Below are 21,299 nucleotides of genomic sequence, written 5' to 3' on the forward strand. Positions count from 1 at the left end.
AGGATATGTCTTCCTTACACAGATGGTATCCATGTTTTATGGACTTCACTGATTCTGAAGCTGAAGAAGCAGACCCCTAGCCTGCACCTGGAGAGTCAACAGGTTATTACTCACCTGAGAATAATGACTCAAACTTTAACACTAAAGCACACCATTAGGAAAGGAGATACAGTGGCAATTTGTATATCTCCTGAAAGGAAAGGAATTAACTCCTCTAATTAGACAAAGCCTCACATTCCTGTTCAATTCACTTTGGGTTGGATATTATGGAATTCTTTGGCATCTTATCTATAAAATGTATTGGACTTCCATTAGAATTCCATCTTCCAAACATTCCAAGCTACTGTGTTTCCCCGAAAATAAGACTGGGTCTTATAATTTTTTTTGGACCAAAAGACCCCTTAAGTCTTATTTTGGGGGAATGTCTTATTTTTTCCCTGACACCTACCTCACCTTGCGGTGGCGGCACCAACAGCCCCATCTAGCAGGAGCCTGCCTGACCGTGGGCCCACTTCTTTGGCCCCTTGAGGCTGGGTGGCCTGCTGTGCCGCGCCGCCGCTATGAGGCAAGGCAGATGGGGGAGGGGGTGGAGCTGTCCCAAGTTCCCCATAGGCACCCAAACACTTTTTGCCCAAAGAGAGATTGGAAGCTTTGTCTGTTTGCAGATGGGGCACTTGGAAACAGAGCGATTAGTCCTGTTCCCAAGTGCCCCATTTGCAAGCAGATGAAGCTTCCAGTCTCCCTCTGGGCGAAAGGTGCACAGCGTCTCCGGATTGCCTGCCTCCCCGCTGCCTCTGCCTCCCCGCTTGGACTTACCCGTGCTGCACCAAGGGGCTGGCGGGCTAGGGGTGCTGCCAGACACTATTGGCCTCCGTGTGCTCGCAGGCGCTTGTGCTGGCCACATCCACCCACGGCCTTATTTTGGGGGATAGGGCTTATATTAGGCCCACCCTAAAAGGCTTATTTTCGGGGTTGGTCTTATTTTCAGGGAAACACAATAGTTGCTTGCAGTATTGGCATAATTTGCAAGGTAAACAACCTCTCTTTGAACTCTCCAAGCCTTTATTACTTTCTCCTGATCTTTATCTTTACCTTGGCTATGGGTAGAAGATTTTTACCATGCAAATAAAGCTCTCGGGCTTGCATAGGACATTAGGAGATGTCAGCCAGCCTGGAATTCTAAATGGGGAATCTTGACGAAATTGACACACACATAACAGGGTAAACTTTATGAGAAGCAGGAAGCTTCACTTTGCTATTAGGAAAAGAGCTTAGTTATTAGTGAACAGGTCCATGTAAATCAAGTCTCACTTTGTTGTTTTATTGCCACTTTTCAGAAGGGTTATATGAAAGGTGAGAAGGGGATATAAATACTATTATAAATGCCTTAGGTAAATTTTGTTTGACTTGAAATAAAAATAGTTTAACTATTTTTACAAGGCAGTTAGTTAACAGGCTAGAGATGCATGCTGTCTTCCATAAACTTTAGAGCAGGGATATCCAATCTTGGCAACTTTAAGACTTGTGGACTTCAACTCCCAGAATCCCCCAGCCAGCAATCAAATCAGGTCACATACCTTTATTCCAGGTACACCCTGAGTTCCAGGTGGGCCGACAGGACCCTGAAGAAAAGCAAAGGACCATTATTTCCAGTAGTCAAAGCACAAGTATGACCAAGTTAATTCAAATATTGTATACAGCATACTAGCGTGTCTTTACCGTGTTGTCACCATTTTCTGAGAAGATAAGGTTGCTTTTATTAAGAAAAAATTCCAATGTCTTATAAGATTATCCCATATATTGGGAGACCCAAATTTTTCTATAAATGTTCTTATATTTACTCAATTAGGTCAGTGTTTCCCAAACTTGACAATTTTAAGGCATGTGGACTTCAACTCCCAGAATTCCACAGCCAGCAATGATGGCTGTGGAATTCTGGGAGTTGAAGTCCACATGCCTTAAAATTGTCAAGTTTGGGAAACACTGAACTAGGTGGATATAGTGGGGTAATATTTTTAAAAGAAAAGAACCAGGTTTACTTACAGGAGAACCTGGTGATCCAGGATCCCCTTGATTTCCCTGTTGAAATGAAAAGACATTATCAGTGATAATGTGGCACTAATACACGTCTGAGTTAGCTTTTTTTTTTGGAACTGAGGGACCATAAAATAGATTTTTCAAAATACTTGACTTCAAATGAGATCTTTACCCATTCCGTACAATCCAGATTTTTAGACAGACTCCAGATTACTGAAAAACCAAATGTTGCTTATCCTAGAATTTTAAATAGTATTGACTATTAAAGTCTAATTATTACCGATAATATCAGCTTCTAATAATATCAGCTTATAACAGCTCTGGAATAATTAATTATTTGAGCCTCCTTACATCTGGTGAATTCCCCATTAAGAGCAAGTTCAGAGTTATTTTTATCAACTCATTTTTGTTGTGATCTCTGTCTTTCTCTCTATATAGAGAAAATACCATGGGAAATTATGGTACATAAATATATGTCACGATGATTTGCATACGTGACAGCAATATTTTTGCACAGCTGTAGTGTCCAAATGTCAGCTTTCTGGGTAAAATAGGATGCTGGAGAGAGCTAGTTGAACCACTGGGCGACTAAGTGACTGCCATTTCCTTGTTGCTCTATAGTCCTTCAATTTTAAATTCTAACATAATATACCAATACTAAATATTGTGAAATAAATGTATACGCACGCACACATATTATACTGCATTATTGCTATTATTAAACACTGATATGTAATTCATGATATTTTATTACTAATGATACTATGCATTCATTCCTTTCACAAAGTGATTTAAAAACATTACAAGAGCTCCATTATTACATCTTGCATTTGACAAGTGAAAAAAAAAGAACTTAAGTGGTTTGCTTTGTTCCCTCTGCTGGAACCCAGATTTGGTCACCATGCCAAGGTCTCCTTCTTCCTTTAGCAAAGTGGACTGTGCTAACTAGCCCTGCGATGGAACCTCGTCCCCCCCCCCATGATTAGTAGTAAGACGCTTTGTGCTACATGCAAGGGGGGATGTGGGTGAGATACAGGAGAGGGAAAAGGGAGAGGAGGCACCTACCGGTCTGCCCAGAACTCCAGGGAAACCTGGCAAGCCCTGCAAAGATCCAAGGCAAAGACCCAAAGAGTTAGTGAGACCCAGAGCAACTTCTGAAGCAAGCTTTGGATGGCTTCCTAAAAACAGCAAGGCAGAGCAGTTCCTTCTGCGCTAAAAAGAGAGCGAGCAGGCAGAGAAAGCCAACCACAGCCAAGGGCTCAGGGCTGCTGCAGCCTAGGTATAAAGGTTACTTACAGCTGGGCCGGGGGGCCCTCTAATACCCTGTAGGCCCTAGATGGAGGCAAGAACATATACAGACACATGAACCAGCTATGTAAAATACAACCACAAGGATGGGTGATGGACTGTTGTCATCTAAAAGAACTCTCTTAGGGAGGGTCATTGCTGCATCCACCAGTATCTCCTGGTGGAAGCTGTGCAAACTAGCAATGGGATCTCAGAAAAATGCATGTTTAGGATGAGGAGACACCAACAATAGTGCAACAAGGTGCTTCAGACCAGCAGGCACACCTGTTGGCAACTGAGCCTATTGCAGCTATTTGGATGTTCTGTACAAGTTCTGCAGAAATTTCCAACTTTTATCTATTTAATAATTGTCATTCATTATACTACCCCCACCTTCTCTCTCTGAAATGATGGAAACTCAAATAACCAAAAGTTGTTCTTGCATGGAAGGATTTTAGGCTGATTCAGATACCTAAAACAAATTCATAAACGCTTAATTCCAATGTTATGATGATAGTAAGCCTAACATTTTCATTCTATAATTTCAGCTGATTATTTATTTCATGCCTTTATTATTTTTACAAATAACTCAAGGCGGCAAACATATACAACACGAATTCCTCCTACTACTTTTCCCCACAACAACAATGGGTTGGGCTGAGTATTGTTTGCTTTCCGGTGTCTTGGTAGATCATATTCAGCTTAGGGAGGCCTCAACAGAAGGGTTTGGCTTACTCTTCGTCACTTATAATTATGGTTGTTTCTTACATATGTCCAGTACATCTATAAACAGACATGTGAGTCGTTGTTCAAAATATACAGAAATATTCAAGCATCTGAACAAGAGACACGAATATATTGGAATCAATCAAGTATTCTGTGATGACCCTTTTTCTTTTGTATGACTTTTTTTTAGCCAGTTTGGTCTAATGGTTAAGGTACCAGACTAAAAAGCAGGAGGCCCTGAGTTCAAGTCTCACCTTAAAACTAATTATTTTTATGAAACACGGGAAAACTAGTTTCAAACCTGATTCATAAAGAAAATGTATCCTGGTTTCTTAGTGCTACTAAGACAGGGGTCCCCAACCCCCAGTCCGTGGACCAGTACTGAGCCGCGGCATACCAGCAACCACACAAACAAGCAAAGCCCCATTTGTGGGATTCAGGCAGCACACAAAACCACGTACAAGCCACGGAAAAAACTCTCTCTATGGTACCGGTCCCTGGTGCCCAAAAGGTTGGGGACCTCTGTACTAAGACATTGCTGTTTCAATAAACAGAATGATCTTCATTGAGAGACAACTTGTTTGCAGTTCTTTCTGCCCATCCACTACCTTACAGCAGAGTGGGTGTGCTCCAGGTCACCTCCATTAAATACTGTCATTTTATGGGATATAGGAAGCGTACCTCCTCTTTGGGACTTGTGGGTTTCACTGAGCTCCCTGTCATATTCTCTCATTTAGAATTCCAATGATACTCCTTTTCTTTTGCTGTGTTTTTTGTTCTCCTCCTCTCTCTCTTTTCCCCTGTACCATAGGATTTTCTCTGCCAATGCTGAACCTTTTACTTACCGCTTTCCCTTCTGACCCAGGGAGGCCTCTCTCTCCTGGAAGTCCCTGCAGAAGATAAAGAATAAGTAGCAGCCAACAAAGGCACAGTGTAATGCAATAATAACTGTACATGGTAATAGTACAGGCCCATTCTGAAAATAAGACATTCATTGTTAAAAGGCAGAATAAATGTTGATTGATTTGTTTCAATAACTGTCATCATTTTGGCAATGATCCACCATTAATACTCACTGGAGTGCCATCCCTGCCCTTTTCACCAGCTTCACCTCTCTCCCCTTTTTGACCATCTTCACCCTGTAATTCAAGATGGCATGACATCACATATGAAAATTGACAGCTCTATGGTGTCAACTCTCCATCACGAAAGCCAGGGTCACTGGTTGCATCACAATGGTCAGTTAAATTTCTGCTGGTTAGCTCAGATCAACCAAAAGTAGAAAGCCTGTCAAAACCAGGAGAGCTCTGCCTTTCTCCTCTGTCTTCTACAAAGGCCACTGAAAGGCTGAGATCTACTGTATATGCATTGGAAACAAGGCTGAAAAAGATATGTGTCCTAGGCAATGGTTTTGATACTTTTAACTACATACTTAGGTTTATGGCTGCCCAACTCAAGCAATTGTGAATCTGGAAGACATACAAGCAACAAGTAAATAATACCATTAACAACCACAAAATTTAATAAGTGATTGTCACTGTCCCTTTTCCTGTGGGTTTTGCCACAAAAAATCACCCAATTCTTCCTCAACTCCTTCCTCAATACCTTGACATAACGATTTCATAGCATTTTAAATGTTTCAGACTGAAATGGAGTCAATGCATAGTTTCTAGTCTGATTACAAAAAATTGGTCTGTAACTATAAACAAACAAACAACCCCCGCCACACAAAATTTTCAGTCTCAGTTCCAAAAGAAAGCATAATGTAACCGAAAGCAAAAGATGCTTGCAGAAAATTCATGGTCACTAATAGAAATGCTAATACAGTTAATGGAGATCTGGGTGGACAAAGCTACTTACTTACTGCACCATTGCTCTGATGGTGAAAAATTAGAGCTGAGGAAATCATTGCATGAGATAGTGGAGAGGTTAGGCAGGTTAGTCAGATATAGTGTAATGCATTCAAGGGCAGTAATAGAAATAGCACTTATATACTTATAAAGCGCTTCACAGTGCTTTACAGTCCTCTCTAAGAAGTTTACAGAGTCAGCATATTGCCCCCAATAAGCTCATTTTACTGATTTTTACTGATCTCGGAAGGATGAAAGGCTGAGTCAACCTTGAGCTGGTCAGATTGAAGGAATCGAACTCCTGGCAATGTGAACAGAGTTAGCCTGCAACACTGCATTCTAACCATGGCACCACCATAGCTCCATTCCCAGTGTTAACTGGGAACAGGGAAAGGAAAGCACTGAGAAGACTGGTAGGTAGGTTGGTGATCAGGCCATGTGGAGAAGAAAGAGAGAAAGGACAAGTTGCACCAGCCTTTCTATTCCTGCCCCATCACACCCTGGCTGAAACTGGGTTTCAAATAGGCTGAATTAAGGCTGCTGAATTATTCATTAAGACAGTGAAAGAGACAGAGACAAAATAATATTAAAGGAAGATCAGGTCAAACACTTGCAGGAAAGAAGAGTTCCCTCTCGCAAGTGGAGGCACAGAGCAGACACAAGGACAGCTGGAGAAGTGCAGAGATGAGAAACTTACTACATTCAGACCTTATCGCCTCTGGAGCCCTTTGCACCATCTTCTCCTGGGTCTCCCTGTGCAAGAATTAAAAAAAGGAATGATTATACTGCCAGGCTTTACTAAAACAGAAGCATGGGGAAAATGTCCTGCTATCAAAACAATCATCAATAGACTCTCACTAGTTGGGACACCATTTTAGTAAATCCATTTACATTTTCTGACTTGTAACCCTCACTTCAAACCAAAAGAGTTTCTGCTCACAGAAGAGAGAATATCTCCTGTTAAAAGTACAACTCCTGCTTTTTTCTCAACAATAAACAAGTCCATCAAATGTTAAGGTCAAACTAGTCATGCAGTTAATTAGTGAATATGGTTTATATATAGAAGTTTTAAAACAAAAGCAACAACTAAAAGGTGATGTACAGTAGTGGCCAAAATTGTGGAAATCTTTTGGGAAAAGTGTACAGTAGAAATGCCACCTTTGGTTAAGTTTCCACCAATTTTTCTTCTAATTTCTTTACAACTGTAACCTTGTTCATTTAATAATACTATTTTACATCGCTTTCTGGGCGACCAGTCAACTCTTTGCACCATTACTTTAATTTTATTACGTTTTACAAGCTCACTAAATGAAAGAACACAAAAACCCCCACAACCCCCAACCAACTTGATAGCGATCACATAACACACTGACAAATGTCCTCCTCTCAGCTTCAATACATGACATCATAACCGAATCCTACTGTGATCTGATTGGCTCATTGCCAAAACAAGATGACACCTGATTAGCTCATGCACATTGGCTACAATCAGATGAAGGAAAGCTACCTGATACCAACCTAAGAAAGTTGTGCTTCCTTTTTCTGGTTATTTGGCTATAACTTTTCATAGAATACAGTACAGATAATTGAACAAACTTTGTTGCATTACATTCTTGATTAAATTATCTTTCCACTGATATATAATTTTATGGTATTACTCCAAAAAAAAGTGGTGTTATTAGCCATCAAACCTCAAAAATACACTTTCCCCTAAAGGTTTCCACAATTTTGGCCACTACCATATGATTGCAAGATCACAGATGTTGAATCCTTCCATTGCAATCTTTTATAGACTAAACAAATGATGCTTTTCAAGATGCACGCTATGTACGAAGATATTAAATTGAAAAAATAACAAGGGGACATTCACTAACCTTGCTTCCCTTGGGTCCCATAGGTCCACGTTCTCCAGGAAATCCAGAGTCTATTGTTGTATCTTCCTGAAAGCACATAAATATGTCAGTCTTGTCATCAGTCTGTCTAACAGCCTCTGCCTCTCTCTCATATAAACTTCTATAGATTCCTGTTTGGGACCCCAATACTATCAACAGAAGTCACATTCTCAACACAGCTATAGAACCTCTCAGATTTAATGTTGTTTCAACTCTTCCCCCAGAAACTACATGATTATCATACACAAAGGGATTTCATATACCTATACAGTAATTGAAGCAGTGACTTTCATATTTAAACAATAAATATTGAAAGATCCATGTGCCTGATGAAATCTATCAGTTTTCCTAGGCAGCAACCCAAATTTCAGTTCGGTCCCATAGAGATAAAAAGATTGCTCATACTAACATATGAAATTTAGACTGACTATTCCACAAATGTCCTCCTTAACTAAAATGCGCAGAACCCTTAGACTCAGCCATTGAATGCTAGATTTGCAGTGTTCAGTATGATATGAAATGCAGAGGCATCACTCTGAGTGCCTCCTTTTTTCTGTTTCAAGTTGACAACTGAATGGCTTGCAAAAAGCATTTTCTGCATGAATTTTATCAGCTTAGGAAAGTGCTTATTACAGTAAAGTAAAATATGTTTCAAGTTGAGCTCAATTCATGATGTCGTAAACCCATCCATTTTTTTAGGGGAAAGAAACACAAAAGAATAACTGTCTCATGGTTCCTTGATCTGGTCAAGGCACTCAGATATACCTCAAATGTCCACCAGTTTCCTTCCATAGAATTATACAATATAAGGATTGGAAAATATCTAGTAAGTCATGCAGACCTCTTCTTAAAGATTAAAAGATTAATTTCTTAATCTTTTGTAATTTGGTAGCCAGGGTGTAATTTTAAATCCAACTGACCTTGGGTCCTGGTGGACCTGGAGGACCTGGTGGGCCATCTCTACCCTGTGGACAAGAAATACCAGGTAAAGATCAACAAAATGCACCATTGCTAGAGGTCACTTCTCTTTTGCCCCTCCATGGGCTGCAGCTATAAACTTATGTTGACTTTAAAGAGAAATGATCAGAGATCATGAGTTCTTTTTCAGACTAACTGCAGTTTACTTACAAAAAACTGTAACAGAATCTAGACACCTTAAAAAAACAAGACAAAAGATCAAGGCAAGTGACTTCTAGGTCAATGGATTTTAGATTAGAAAAGCAATGGTAGGAGGGTCTTCATAGTTTCCAATTTCCTCAAACTAAGTTTGTTTTGAGCAGGGCTCTAAATGTCAATTTGTGGTTTGGACACACATACACACATAAACTATATGTGTTGTGTGTGGGGGCATACATAGGTAGAGGATTGTGATTACCTGAAATCTGACTATAAACACCTGTGTGGAAATCTGTGTGAAAACTAAATGAAGGTAATGCAGAGCAGACGCATAGAAGATTTACAAACACATATGCAATTCCTTTTCCCACTGATTGGTCACTCAATTTGTAAAATATTATTGGTATCACATGAAATTTAAGTGATGTGGCTGAATCTAGGATAGCATGTCTGGAATACTGGGATCAACATGATCTAGAGCAGGAATAGAATATTCCAAAGTTCTCCACATTGTTCCATTTCAAGAAAGTTGTAAGTTTGCATATTTAAAGAGACCACTAGAGAACATGGTTTAGCTGCAGGTAAGATGAGGGATGCAACACCCAGTGAAGGTTCAAGAATTAGTTGGATGAAGGTGTGCACCAAGTTGCCAGTACAAAGAGACAGGTAAACATTATGACACACTGGCACATGGAGTTGCCAGCATCGATAGCAACGGACAGGAGAGCATTGTGTGTGTTTTTAGAATTCTTCCAATGATGAAAGGGGAGGTGTGAAGCATGGCTCAGGTCAGTGAAATACAGAAAATGATATTCTCTATAATTAACACTGAGCTGCAGCTGGAACAAGCCAGAGCAAGCTGTGATCAGTCTATTCTAAATCAAGAGTACAGGGTAGGAGTCAGATGTCAAAGTTGCTCCCAGCAAGTGGTGGGTTAATTTAAGTACTCTCCTAGCTATGTGTATGCAGTTGTAGAGCTTTAATTCCAGCTGCTGGAATTGGGGAAAAAAGCTCATAAATGTGGCAGGTCCCAGCAGGACTTATAGCCTTCTGCATAGGACAAGGCATTTCTAATGAGGCCAGGGTGACCTTCTAAGCAGCCTAGCATTCATACCTGTGGGTGGGATGGTGATTGTCCATAAAGACGGAGGATAGCCCTGTCAATGCAACTCCAGGAACTAGTGAAGTGCAGAGCACTCAAGCATCATTGGCATCTCAATTTGCCAGAATCTCTTTCTACTATGCTCTAGACAGGGGCATCTAAAAAAATATTACAGTAGAATACAATAGCAAACCAATTTTATACCATTGCCAGAACAACTACATAGGTCCATAAAGTCACTAGGTGCTGAGCTTTAATCCTACTCTAAAAGGAGTTTTTACCTCTACTCACCTGTTCTCCTTTTGTACCTTGCTCACCCCTGTCACCCTGAAATATGAAAATAACATTTTAAAAAGAGATAAACAATCAATATAGTCGCATCACTTTTAATATTCTCTTATCTCAACTTAAGTTTAGAAATGTAAAGTGGGTTTTTTTCTGGGGAAAAAAAATCATGAAGCTTTCCAGGAAACTTGAGATTATCTTATGACTTTTTCTTCATTGTGGTGGGAAAATATTATGGGTATTTTTTAAACTGTTATTATGTATACTGTTTGGTATTTGTTCAGTTGCAGAACTAAATAGTGACATAAATAAATGCAGTTCTGTGATGAATAAATCAGCATTCAGGTGTGTTTACAATAGACAATACCATTTAAGAGGTTCCCTTTAAAGCCAAGACCATCGAAATGTATAACATCAAAGCATACATTCAAATGAAGAGCAAGTCAAGACTATTTTTCTGATCCTGATGACTTTTTCAGTTGGGGCTCATAGTTCTACTTACTTTCTCTCCGGGCCTCCCTGCTTCTCCAAGTTCTCCTGCCCGGCCTGGGAGCCCTGGAATTCCAGGTTTCCCAGGCTCCCCTGACTGCCCAGGCGATCCTCTTGGCCCCTGTTCTCCAATGGCACGTCCTGGTGGTCCTTGTGGTCCTTCATTTCCTTTATCTCCTTTTGCTCCTCTTTCTCCAGGGAAGCCTATGAGACCCTACAAGAAATGGTCAGGCTTTACTTAGGCTGCTTCTGGAATAGAAAGTTTGCAGGCAGAGATTCAAGGACATAGCTTTGATAAGACTATTTTATTGCAGATACTGGAAAAGTTCTTCAGGTCCCACAAAAGCAGCAGCTGGTAACTGTAAGACTCAAACTATACATATTAGCTTCAAATCCTCAAATCATTCTTGACCTATGAGTGAGAAGCCACTGAAGGCCATTCATTCTGGGTGGAGAGACCAGTTTACAAATATAGCAACTCAGTCTGGTCTCTGCCAATCTAGCTCTTACGTCAATACAAAGCACAACCTAAGCCAGGGGTCCTCAACCTTGGCAACTTTAAGACTTGCGGACTTCAACTCCCAGAATTCCTCAGCTTTGCTGGCTGAGGGATTTTGGGAGTTGAAGTCCACAAATCTTAAAGTTGCCAAGGTTAAGGACTCCCAGCCTAGGCAAATCAACTTTCTTATAATAAAGAGTATTCTGAGGAGTATATTAGAGGTGTCTCAATCCAATGCTTCATCTTATTCAACTGAGAAAATTAGCACATCCAGTGGGCTCCCAAGTATGATTCAGTGGGGTCCAGGACAACTCGCTGCAGCCAATTTGCTGGGGGACAACTTGCCACAGAACAAGAATTATACTACTATCAAAGAAATGCTACAAGAGGGCAAAAGCCATGGTCCTTGGATACCAGCAAGTAGTCACATTTCAAGGGCATAATTTTGGGCTGTTCCTAAGATTCTGGTCAGTTGTAATTCTGCAAATGGTAGCAATTTGCTTCCTAGAAGGCTCCCATTGCCACTCTTTAAAGCCCAAGAAAGAAAAGGTGGAGCAGATTTGGGGCCCTTTTTCAGTTATGGAGGCACGTAAAGAAAGGGGCTGGAAGCAGTTCATTTCTAAGAAACTCCTAACTTCCTATACTGGTCATCTTTGAGCCTGCAAAGGAGGTGGAAAAAAATCAAAAACATTACAAATTATTTCCTTACCCAGTACATTTTAGCTATATCTGTTTACCAAAGAGTGATTGACAAGAAAATGAAAAAAGCCTTACTCAGAGATAAAAGGGAAGTATTTATTTATTATGTACAGCAACATTTATGTCGCTGTTTTTCCTTGCAGTAAAGTGGTTCAAGCACCATCTATGAGAAACTGGCTGCTGGGATGCAACAAATACTTAAAAGTTTAATTTTCCTATTCCTTAACACTACCCAACCCATGCAAACTTTCAGGCGCACCCATCTGGGGAGGTCACTATGTCATGAGAAAGCTTTGCTGCCTTCCACAGAATTGCAAAGCTGAGTTACACTCCACAGAAGTCACTCAGGTCTGCTGTACTACAATTTACTATTTCACATTTTATTCTTCAACTTTAACAAACATTGTAATTCACATCTGAGACCCACAATTCAAAACTTGGTTTCTTCCTCCAAGTCTACTGTTGAACTCAAATCACTGGATGCCATACAACCAGGGATTATGAAACTAAAACCAATATCTTTTGTCTAGATCAGGGGTAAGCAACCTTGGCTCTTTTATGACTCGTGGACTTCAACTCCCAGAATTCCTGAGCCAGCACTCTCAGAATTCCTGAGCCAGCAACTCCCAGGAATTCTGGGAGTTGAAGTCCACGAGTCATAAAAGAGCCAAGGTTGCCTACCCCTGGTCTAGACCAAGGAGCAGCATAGACCATTGTTTCTCAATTTTAGCATCTTTAAGCTGTGTGGATTTCAACTTCCAGAATTTCCCAGCCAGCATGGGAAAATACTGGCATGGACTACATTCCCATCATGGTCTGACAGTGCAGGCAAGCATTTGCAGAATGAGGAAAGTTTTTGGCCCTGCAGATCTCAAAAGTGGGAGGAGGCGCTCAACAGAGGTAAATTGATGGCAGAAGTAAAAGGGGCAGTTTTAATGATTAAAGGGCTGGAGGCAAAAACATATGAAGAATGGTTGCAGGAATTTAGACATTTAGAAAAGCAGTGAATAGTTGCCTGTGGTCTCTGCCCCACTTTTAGCAAACTTTCTAAACAATACCATAGGAATACTAACATATAAGCATTAATCAACACTGAATCAATTTTTCTACATCGTCACCATGATATTTGGATTTACGGCACAATATTCAGGAAAAGAATATGTATGCTATGTTTGGAGTTTTGTTTGTGTATATGTGAGGAACTTTCCCTAGCTAGAATAGAAGAAAAAACAAAATATACACTTAATATTTATGTATGAAGAACTCAACCTTACCTCCTTCCCTGGTGGCCCTCTGTCTCCTGGATCTCCTCTCTCACCCTTCATTCCTCTCCGGCGGTCAGGGACTGAGCTGCCATCATAAGTACCAGTGATCTCTCTGAGTTGGGAAAGCTGTGAGGAAGCAAAGAAGAATCACTGAAGCATGGTGAGAAGCACAATCTAAAATGCAAATATTTATAAACTAATATTCCTTGAACTTATTTAAAGGTGAGAGAGAATGGTGGCGCCAATCTAATTCAACTTCATTATGCACTGAGGGAATTGGCTCATACATAAACAAGAGACCCATGCTTTACTTTAAACTCTATATAAGTTAGGTTACCTGGGTTATCAGAATTCAAAATAATAATAATAATAATAATAATAATAATAATAATAATAATAATAATAATAATAATAATAATAATAATAATGTTCAAATGGTCACATAAGCACCAAAAATAAATAATTAAAAGTATTTCCTGGGGCAGAATGTTCCACTATTTAGAAGATAATGCCAAAAGGTTTACTTTCCTGATCCATCATCCTTATGTCTATCTGCAATGAAATATCAAGCAGATCCTCCAAGGTCCATCTAGAGATTCAGATAATTTCAGAGAAGATTGTTCTTTTAAACTCAGTATATATTTATCTATTTCCTGTGGACTTTAAAAATACCAGAACTATTGCCAAAACTGAACATTTTAATAACAGAATAATCAGAGAAGCCATCGAGATAGAAAAACGCCCACACAGCATGAACAAATGAGATGATACCTCCCGCCTACCAGCCATTTGGAAACCCGCCCTTATTGACGAACGACTCCCTAACACAAAAAATGACACCAGACCCACACTCACAAAAACCACACAGGATGTCACCACCACACATCCACGCAAAAAGCAAACCCAAAGCCACACCGATGATGAGGCACGACCACAAACCAGAAGCCAGACCACAGCTGCATCATTAGCCACTTTAAACTCCTCCAATCCATACATGAAGCAAACTGACACCCACCACGAAGATGAGGCACAACCATGAACGCGAAGCCAAAAAATAGCAAGGCAGCCCACCATCTTAAACCCCCCTGCAAATCAGACTAACCTGAGCACAACAAAGCCCCCACCCAAACAGAACACTCCCCCAGCCAATCAGAGCACAGCCAACCCCCCAGCCAATCAGAGCACAGCCAACCCCCCAGCCAATCAGAGCACAGCCAACCCCCCAGCCAATCAGAGCACAGGCAAACCCCTAACCAATCAGAACACACCTCCACCCAATCAGAACACAGCCAAGCTCCCACCTAATCAGTTCATACCCCCACTAGCAGTTAAAAGGAAGAAACAGCTAAGACCACACATTGCTCCTTGAAGCACGAAGCTGAAAACACCAGTCTGAAGATGACGAATGGGACTTCGTCTAAACGTCACCAAGACACTTCCAATTTTACACGGGAGAAAACCCGAATAACCAAAGACCTACATACAAACACACACGAAAACCTCAGAAAATATGTATGTATGTATGTATGTATGTATGTATGTGTATGTATGTGTGTATATATACACCTGAGGCTGGAAGCACTTATCTCCTTCTAGATCAGGGGTGTCCCACGGGCCGGATGCATCATAGCGAAACCGCGCCCACCCCATTGCCAGCAATGGCAAAAAAGTCACTATATGTCATATGTGACGACATGTCACGTGATGTTGCATGTTTGACATCCCTGTTCTAGATGTTCACTTATAGAGTCAGTCAGGAGTCTTGAGGGAAGGACAGTGATATGTGCAATACAGCAGAGATCCCCAACCTATGGGCTGTGGCCTCTTGTCCACTGGGCCGTGTGAATAGCTGGGCAGTGCACATGCATGTGCTCATTCCCCCCTCGTGCCACTGTTGCTGCAAGTGTTGTCCGGGCAGCGGCAGCACCATTAGTATTGCATGGATGGCGGCAGTGCCACAAGCGGCAGGTGGGCTGCAGCATGAGCTTCGCACTGGGCAGCATCACTACAGGCTGCGGTGTAAGCCTTGCATGGGGGTGGCGGTGTGAGCCTCGCACTGGGGGTAGCGTCGCTGCAGGCCACAGTACAATCCTCGTGCAGAGTCAGCATCGCTACAGGCCATGGTGTGATCCTCATGCAGGGGCGGCGGTGCAATCCTCATGCTGGGGGTGGCATTACTGCAGGCCATGGCACGATCCTTGCGCTGGTGATAGCATTGCCACAAGCCTGGAGGCGGCAGCGTCACAAGCCTCACACAGGCGCCACTGTTGCTGAGAGCCTCATGAGCATGCTTGCAATGCCTTTTGCGTGGTGGACATGCTTGCAGCCTGTTTGTACGTGCCCACGCACACGTGGCCACATTCATGTTTGCACATTCAAGTGTAAGGCACCTGCCCCCCTCTCTCCCACCAGGCCGCCAAAACAAAAAGATTAGAGACCTCTGCAATATAGAGATAAGATGGAGGATGTAAACTGAATTCCTACCTTAATACCATGTGCTTCTAGGGCTCGTTCAACATTCTAGACAAACAAAAATAGGAAACCATGAGCAAAAAAAATAAAAAATGAAAATAGACCATAGGGAATAAACATCAAACATAACGAAGTAAGATGGCAGTCGTCTTATGTAGGCTAGAATTCTTCCTTGTATGCAGTCCAAATTTAAGAGATCACTTTAATGTCTGTGGAGATTCTCAGTCATGGTTGTCCCAAAGGTGCAACTCAATCATCCAGGACAACCATGATCCAGATGACTGAGAATCTCCACAAACATTTAGCTATGCAGTTTGGAATAAATACTCTTTGAATGGTACGAGAGTATAAACGGACTTCCAAAAAATTGCAGACTACAGAAACCATTTATGCTTCAGTTTGAGATGCAGACAACACAGACTCATCCACAACAGCCTGTGTGTGTGTTCAACAGTGAAGAGACACAGGGCAGAAAATGTCCTGCAGAAAGCACAGCTCCACAACACACTTCTTTCAGCAGTTCTAAGAAGGCCACACCCATTTGCACTACTCAAATGACCTTGAGGGCACAGTTAAACCTCCAAGTGGCCTCAATGATTCTCTAAAAGAATGCAAATGATCAGCGGTCTGCAAAGAATATAAATCTTTCCATTCCCCACCATCCAGTCAGAGCTAAAGAAGCTTCTTGGATGAGAAGCAAAACGTCTTCAAAGAAAAACAAGGAAGTCCAGTTGCCTCCAAAAAAGCACCTTTGGGAAGATCACTTTAATGTGATGCCCATGTGTGTGAACTGCTTTTTGAGAAAGAAAACTCCCCATTGGCGAGTTCTGACAGGTCTGTTACTCCAACAACTTCTAACTCAATAATTTCTATGGCTTATAAGTCCCTTAAATATTTTAATACAGTCCTCATCAGACACTCAGCAGTAGGAATTATTCTCATCCATGAGTTAAGCCATGTTCTCAGAATAAAATGGTTCACTCTTCTCAGTTTAAACTTTTACAGGGATTGCTGGTCTATGACTGTAATAAAATTGATTGACTGATAAACTTTTACAGGAGGAATTTCCCTTCCTAGGCTTTCAAGGTGAAATGAGGAAATAATATTCTTGCTCACTCACTGATGCTGTCCCGGGTTCCCCTCGTGGCCCAGTTTCACCATTTCTCCCCTGAAACAAAATTAAAAAAAAATATACAGAATGAGTGAAAGCATGAATTGCTATGTTGGATGATAACTCAGGAAATCTTTCCAAATGCATGGTACACCTGGCATAAACTGTGGATGATCCATATCAGTGACCATTGATCTGCCAATAATTGTGCCACATAACATTACCTCATTCCACTGTGCTTTAGGTTCTATCAAACCTCACTGAAGATCTCATTGTTAAATAACTAAAAAAAGTGGGAGAGGAGCTCAGGAAAGTCATATTCATATTCAATAAAATGGGATTCCTGTTAACCCAAATTTTGGGTCACGATGAAAGCCTCCATAATGTTTCAAAGCTCTAGAAATAATTGATTTTGAATTATTAAATGCCTGGGGAAAAATGCCCACCTGCTCTCCTTTGGATCCTGGTTCTCCTCTGTCTCCCTGAAACAGAATGGGATGAGAATTCACTGGGCAGAGAACTATAAAGAAATTCCATTCTGCTCTAGGTGATATTAGAGCCTGAGGAAGCGCTCACAAGATATGCAAGCTGTCAATCAATCTATCTGATTAATGAGGATGCCAAAATATTCAAGTTTTCTAGGAAACCACAGAAAGTACCATATACTGTATACTTGTTAATGAGACCACCCATGCATAAACCAACCCCAAAATTTTTAATCAAAATACATGAAAAATGTCCCACCCATGGATAAGCCAATCCTCAATTTTTTTTTTTGTATATATATTCTGGAGATCTCCATTTGTTTTCATATTTTGTAACAATAAATAATATTTTCAAGAACAAATTCCATTTAAAATTTTCACAATTGGCTTACCCACAATAGCACATTTTTCCTAATATTTTGGTTTGGCTTATTATGAGTATGCAGTATATGGATATTTTTGAAACGTATTACTTTTTATATATATTTGTGAACAAGTTAAACACAATTTTGGAGTTTATTTTGGGACCTAAAATTATCAGTTTATCTGCAAGTAGGTAATATTACCTATAATTCAGATATCTTAATCTGGATTTATAAAAAATAGGTAAGTATTGGGGTTGGAGAAGAAATAAAATCTTCTAGATGCTTGTGTTGATGCCTATATAGATTTTGAACTGGCTGCTAATTTGTATTTATAGTGATATTATTTTATGTTTTTATCTCTTGTTTATTGAGGTCAAGATCAACAGTCTTATAAACAGAAATAAATAAATAATAAGCACCTGTCAACATTTGTCTTGTAATTTCTATTTTAGGTATTGCCACAATTAAGTCATTTGTTTTACTTTTGTTGGATGTTAAATAGATTTTGATATAGTCCAGGCTGAATTTATGAAGTGCATTCTATGAAAATATGGGTTACCATCGTCATTTGTTTGCTGAATTACAATTCTTCATTCAGTGACTAGACTTATTGCAAATGGTTTTGTCTCTCAATTTATGGAGTTATATCGTGAAGCCTGATAAGGATGCTCCTGGTCTTTCCAATTATAATCTTGTTCATTTTCAAATTACTATATACATCAGTGCAATTTTGGGAACAAATATTATATTTAAAGGATCTCAATGCGATGTTGACCAATATTTCTAAAACATAGAGATTATCATCTCTCAAATAACATGGAGCATGTCAAAGAGGATAATTTTACACAAGTGGGAAGAAATTTACTCTTCTAATTTTAGGTAATCAATGCAGAGTATATCTACTATTTTTGCAAAAATCTTTGTGTTCTAAAGTGATAACATAATGCTAGTTGCTCTAGATTTGATAAGCTTAATGATTGAATAAATGTTATGTTGTTGTCTTTAGTTATTGTATAGTTCTTTTTTTAGTTAATTTTTGTCACATTTAATATATCTAGGTTTTCTTTTTTCACTATAATTGCTACTTTTTCCTCTCTCAGTGATTTATTTTTCTGTGTATTTTACCATTAAAATGAAATGAAATGTCCTGTTCTAGAGGAAAGATACTTTGGATGCCTGATCTACCGTAGATGCAAAATTATTTATGTCCCAGATTCTGATATCATGTGTGATATGTGAAAGGCAGGATAACATACTATGATTGGAAGTCTGAGATAGTCAATCTATAATATACTTCCTTCACATGCCATTTGTTTCTGTGATGAAAAAAGGCATAGAAGGACATGCCTATATATTGTGTTGTTCCCAAAACAATAACAATATCCTTCATGTGTGGGCTTGAAACTACAATTTTTTAAAAAAATCTGCAAAATCATAGAGGGAATTCAGCTGCCATCGAGACTGGAGTGAGAACTGCAGTGTCATCTGACTTCTTCTTCTTCTTTTTTTACAATTCTACTGATGTGATGCAAAATGTAGCAGATCTTTGCTTACCTTTTGGCCAGATATTCCAGGGAGGCCGGGCAAGCTCTGAAAATAGCAAAATGTACTACCAGTATTAGAGAACTAGAAAGAGACATTTATCTATTGAGCCCAACCAACATATTCCCTAAACAGCCACTAAGCAAGGATAGAAAACTCAAGATAATAACAAACCACATGAACAATATCAGGACACTTAGAATAAACGTTCTCTATGAGCATTTCAGGTAAATTCTTTGACCCAGCCAAAGCAAAATTCACCAAGAATTGTTTCAAAATGATTTTTTTGAAAATCTTAATTCTTCCTGTTTAATCCAATGCATATTTATTTACTATCAATTCCCACAAAAATATTTTTAAGCACAAATGGTTATCTTGAAAAGATGATATGAAATTTTGATCTTGACTCCCATGAGATCTAATGGGATATTTTTTTTTTTGCATAGAATTATTTTTATACCAAGTCAACAGGAACTGATCATGAAGAGAGGGATGGGATTACAATCTATTTAAATTGCATCATATTAGCTGCAACCTTGGTAAATTATATTGCTGACCGTAAAATATATTGTATTCATTATCACCTTCACTGGCAATGCCCAATTAATTAGTCTGATTGAAAGTTTTTGAAAATATTGGGGGATCCAGCTTGTTGGCTTATTGCCCCTTTGTTCCTAATAAATAAATAAAATATTGATGCAATATAAAGATTCATACATTTCCTGTTCTTATGTGATAAACTTGCTATTGCAGAACACTTCAAAGGTAACTTCTTTTAGTGGATTAGTGATATTGACAGTGTAGAAAATTGCTCTGCTTAAAAAAACGAATTCAGCAATAAAAAGGTTTGAAAAGCTCTAAATAAAAAGATAAGTCTATTCAATATACTAATTACTGATTATATCGGCAACATTTTAATACATTGTCCCAGTGGTGGGATTCAAATATGTGAACAACCGGTTCTCTGTGTGGATGCCACTTCCGGAAGTCCATTTTGGGCCTGGGCAACAAAAAATTAGTTCTGCCGAAGTGGTGCGAACAGGCTGAATTCCACCACTGCATTGTCCTTAACTACATAAATATAATTCTGAACATAAATGTTAAAATGCGTATTTAAAATGTTTGTTTTTCTTTACTTATATATGTATGGATGTACATGCACACTATTCTGCTCTCAAGTTTGTTTTTTTCTTTCTGCTTTTTCAGCTTCTCTCATCGGCTCCTCAATATCAGTTCTATGTTTTTCTTTTCTTTTTGCATATTTCTTTTTGCACACACGCTCCCCATGATGAATTTCAGCTTTTATCCATCTTCATGCTAGTTTCTGCTGAGGCTTAATTTTCATTTCCTATTGTAATTTATCACTGCCAATTGTAGATTCTGCGGGAAGAAGGAAATTACCTGGCCTGGTGGGCCAACTTGTCCAGGCACACCAGGAACACCTGATGGTCCTGGAGGCCCTGGAGGCCCACTGGTTCCTCTCTCTCCTTTAACGCCCTCAGGACCCTGTAAAAAAAAAAAAAAGACAAATGCAGTCAGATATCAAGCATAGGGAGCTTTCCTGTGACCTTTTTAAAACTGGCAACAGCTTTGCAGGATCTGAGCCAAGGATCTTATCCAACTTTGTTTTCTGAAGTGCCTTTTAACAGGAGACATCAAGGACTTTGTTGTAAACTCTTCTCTGCAGACAACTTGTGGGCTCTAATAACCTGCTAGCAACCTCCCCATTTGTTTCTAAATATTAGCTGTTTTCATTTTCTTGGTAGCCTACACACTTACGACTTTATAAAACCCTATAGCTTGAATCTAATTCTCTCTTTCTAAAATGTTTGCATAAAGGTAGAACAATTTAAAAACCAGGCAAGCTGACCAGAAACTTTTTACCTTAAACTTTATCCATGTGTCAGAAGAGGATAGAATATGGGAAGGGGCAAGCTGTGAGAATTGAAGGGGTGAAGACCAATCTCCCCTTGCTCACAACTACGTGGGGCTATTCTGAATGATCAGCATCTAGCACGCTTCTTTGCATGCATAGCATTTACTGTGCACACACACTCCGTATGTTTTACTGTGAAGC

General features: G+C 39.8%; 1 protein-coding gene across 1 annotated transcript in view; it reads right to left on the reverse strand.

Moving 5' to 3' along the window:
* Positions 1 to 21,299, reverse strand: part of COL7A1 (collagen type VII alpha 1 chain) — a 120,260-nt gene that overhangs the window by 25,912 nt on the left and 73,049 nt on the right. Inside the window, exons 70-85 of the mRNA XM_039345577.1 lie at positions 20,624 to 20,728; positions 19,235 to 19,270; positions 17,277 to 17,312; positions 16,840 to 16,887; positions 15,732 to 15,767; positions 13,257 to 13,373; positions 10,798 to 10,998; positions 10,302 to 10,337; positions 8,713 to 8,757; positions 7,775 to 7,840; positions 6,609 to 6,653; positions 5,127 to 5,189; positions 4,896 to 4,940; positions 3,334 to 3,369; positions 2,044 to 2,079; positions 1,578 to 1,622 (exon numbers count right to left, since the gene is read on the reverse strand). Coding sequence (XP_039201511.1) covers positions 1,578 to 1,622; positions 2,044 to 2,079; positions 3,334 to 3,369; positions 4,896 to 4,940; positions 5,127 to 5,189; positions 6,609 to 6,653; positions 7,775 to 7,840; positions 8,713 to 8,757; positions 10,302 to 10,337; positions 10,798 to 10,998; positions 13,257 to 13,373; positions 15,732 to 15,767; positions 16,840 to 16,887; positions 17,277 to 17,312; positions 19,235 to 19,270; positions 20,624 to 20,728 — 996 coding nt within the window. The remainder of the gene's footprint in view (positions 1 to 1,577; positions 1,623 to 2,043; positions 2,080 to 3,333; positions 3,370 to 4,895; positions 4,941 to 5,126; positions 5,190 to 6,608; positions 6,654 to 7,774; positions 7,841 to 8,712; positions 8,758 to 10,301; positions 10,338 to 10,797; positions 10,999 to 13,256; positions 13,374 to 15,731; positions 15,768 to 16,839; positions 16,888 to 17,276; positions 17,313 to 19,234; positions 19,271 to 20,623; positions 20,729 to 21,299) is intronic.

This window comes from Crotalus tigris, unplaced genomic scaffold, assembly GCF_016545835.1.
Source record: "Crotalus tigris isolate CLP2741 ecotype Arizona unplaced genomic scaffold, ASM1654583v1 scf7180000017964.494433, whole genome shotgun sequence".
In the NCBI taxonomy this organism is placed as follows: domain Eukaryota; kingdom Metazoa; phylum Chordata; class Lepidosauria; order Squamata; family Viperidae; genus Crotalus; species Crotalus tigris.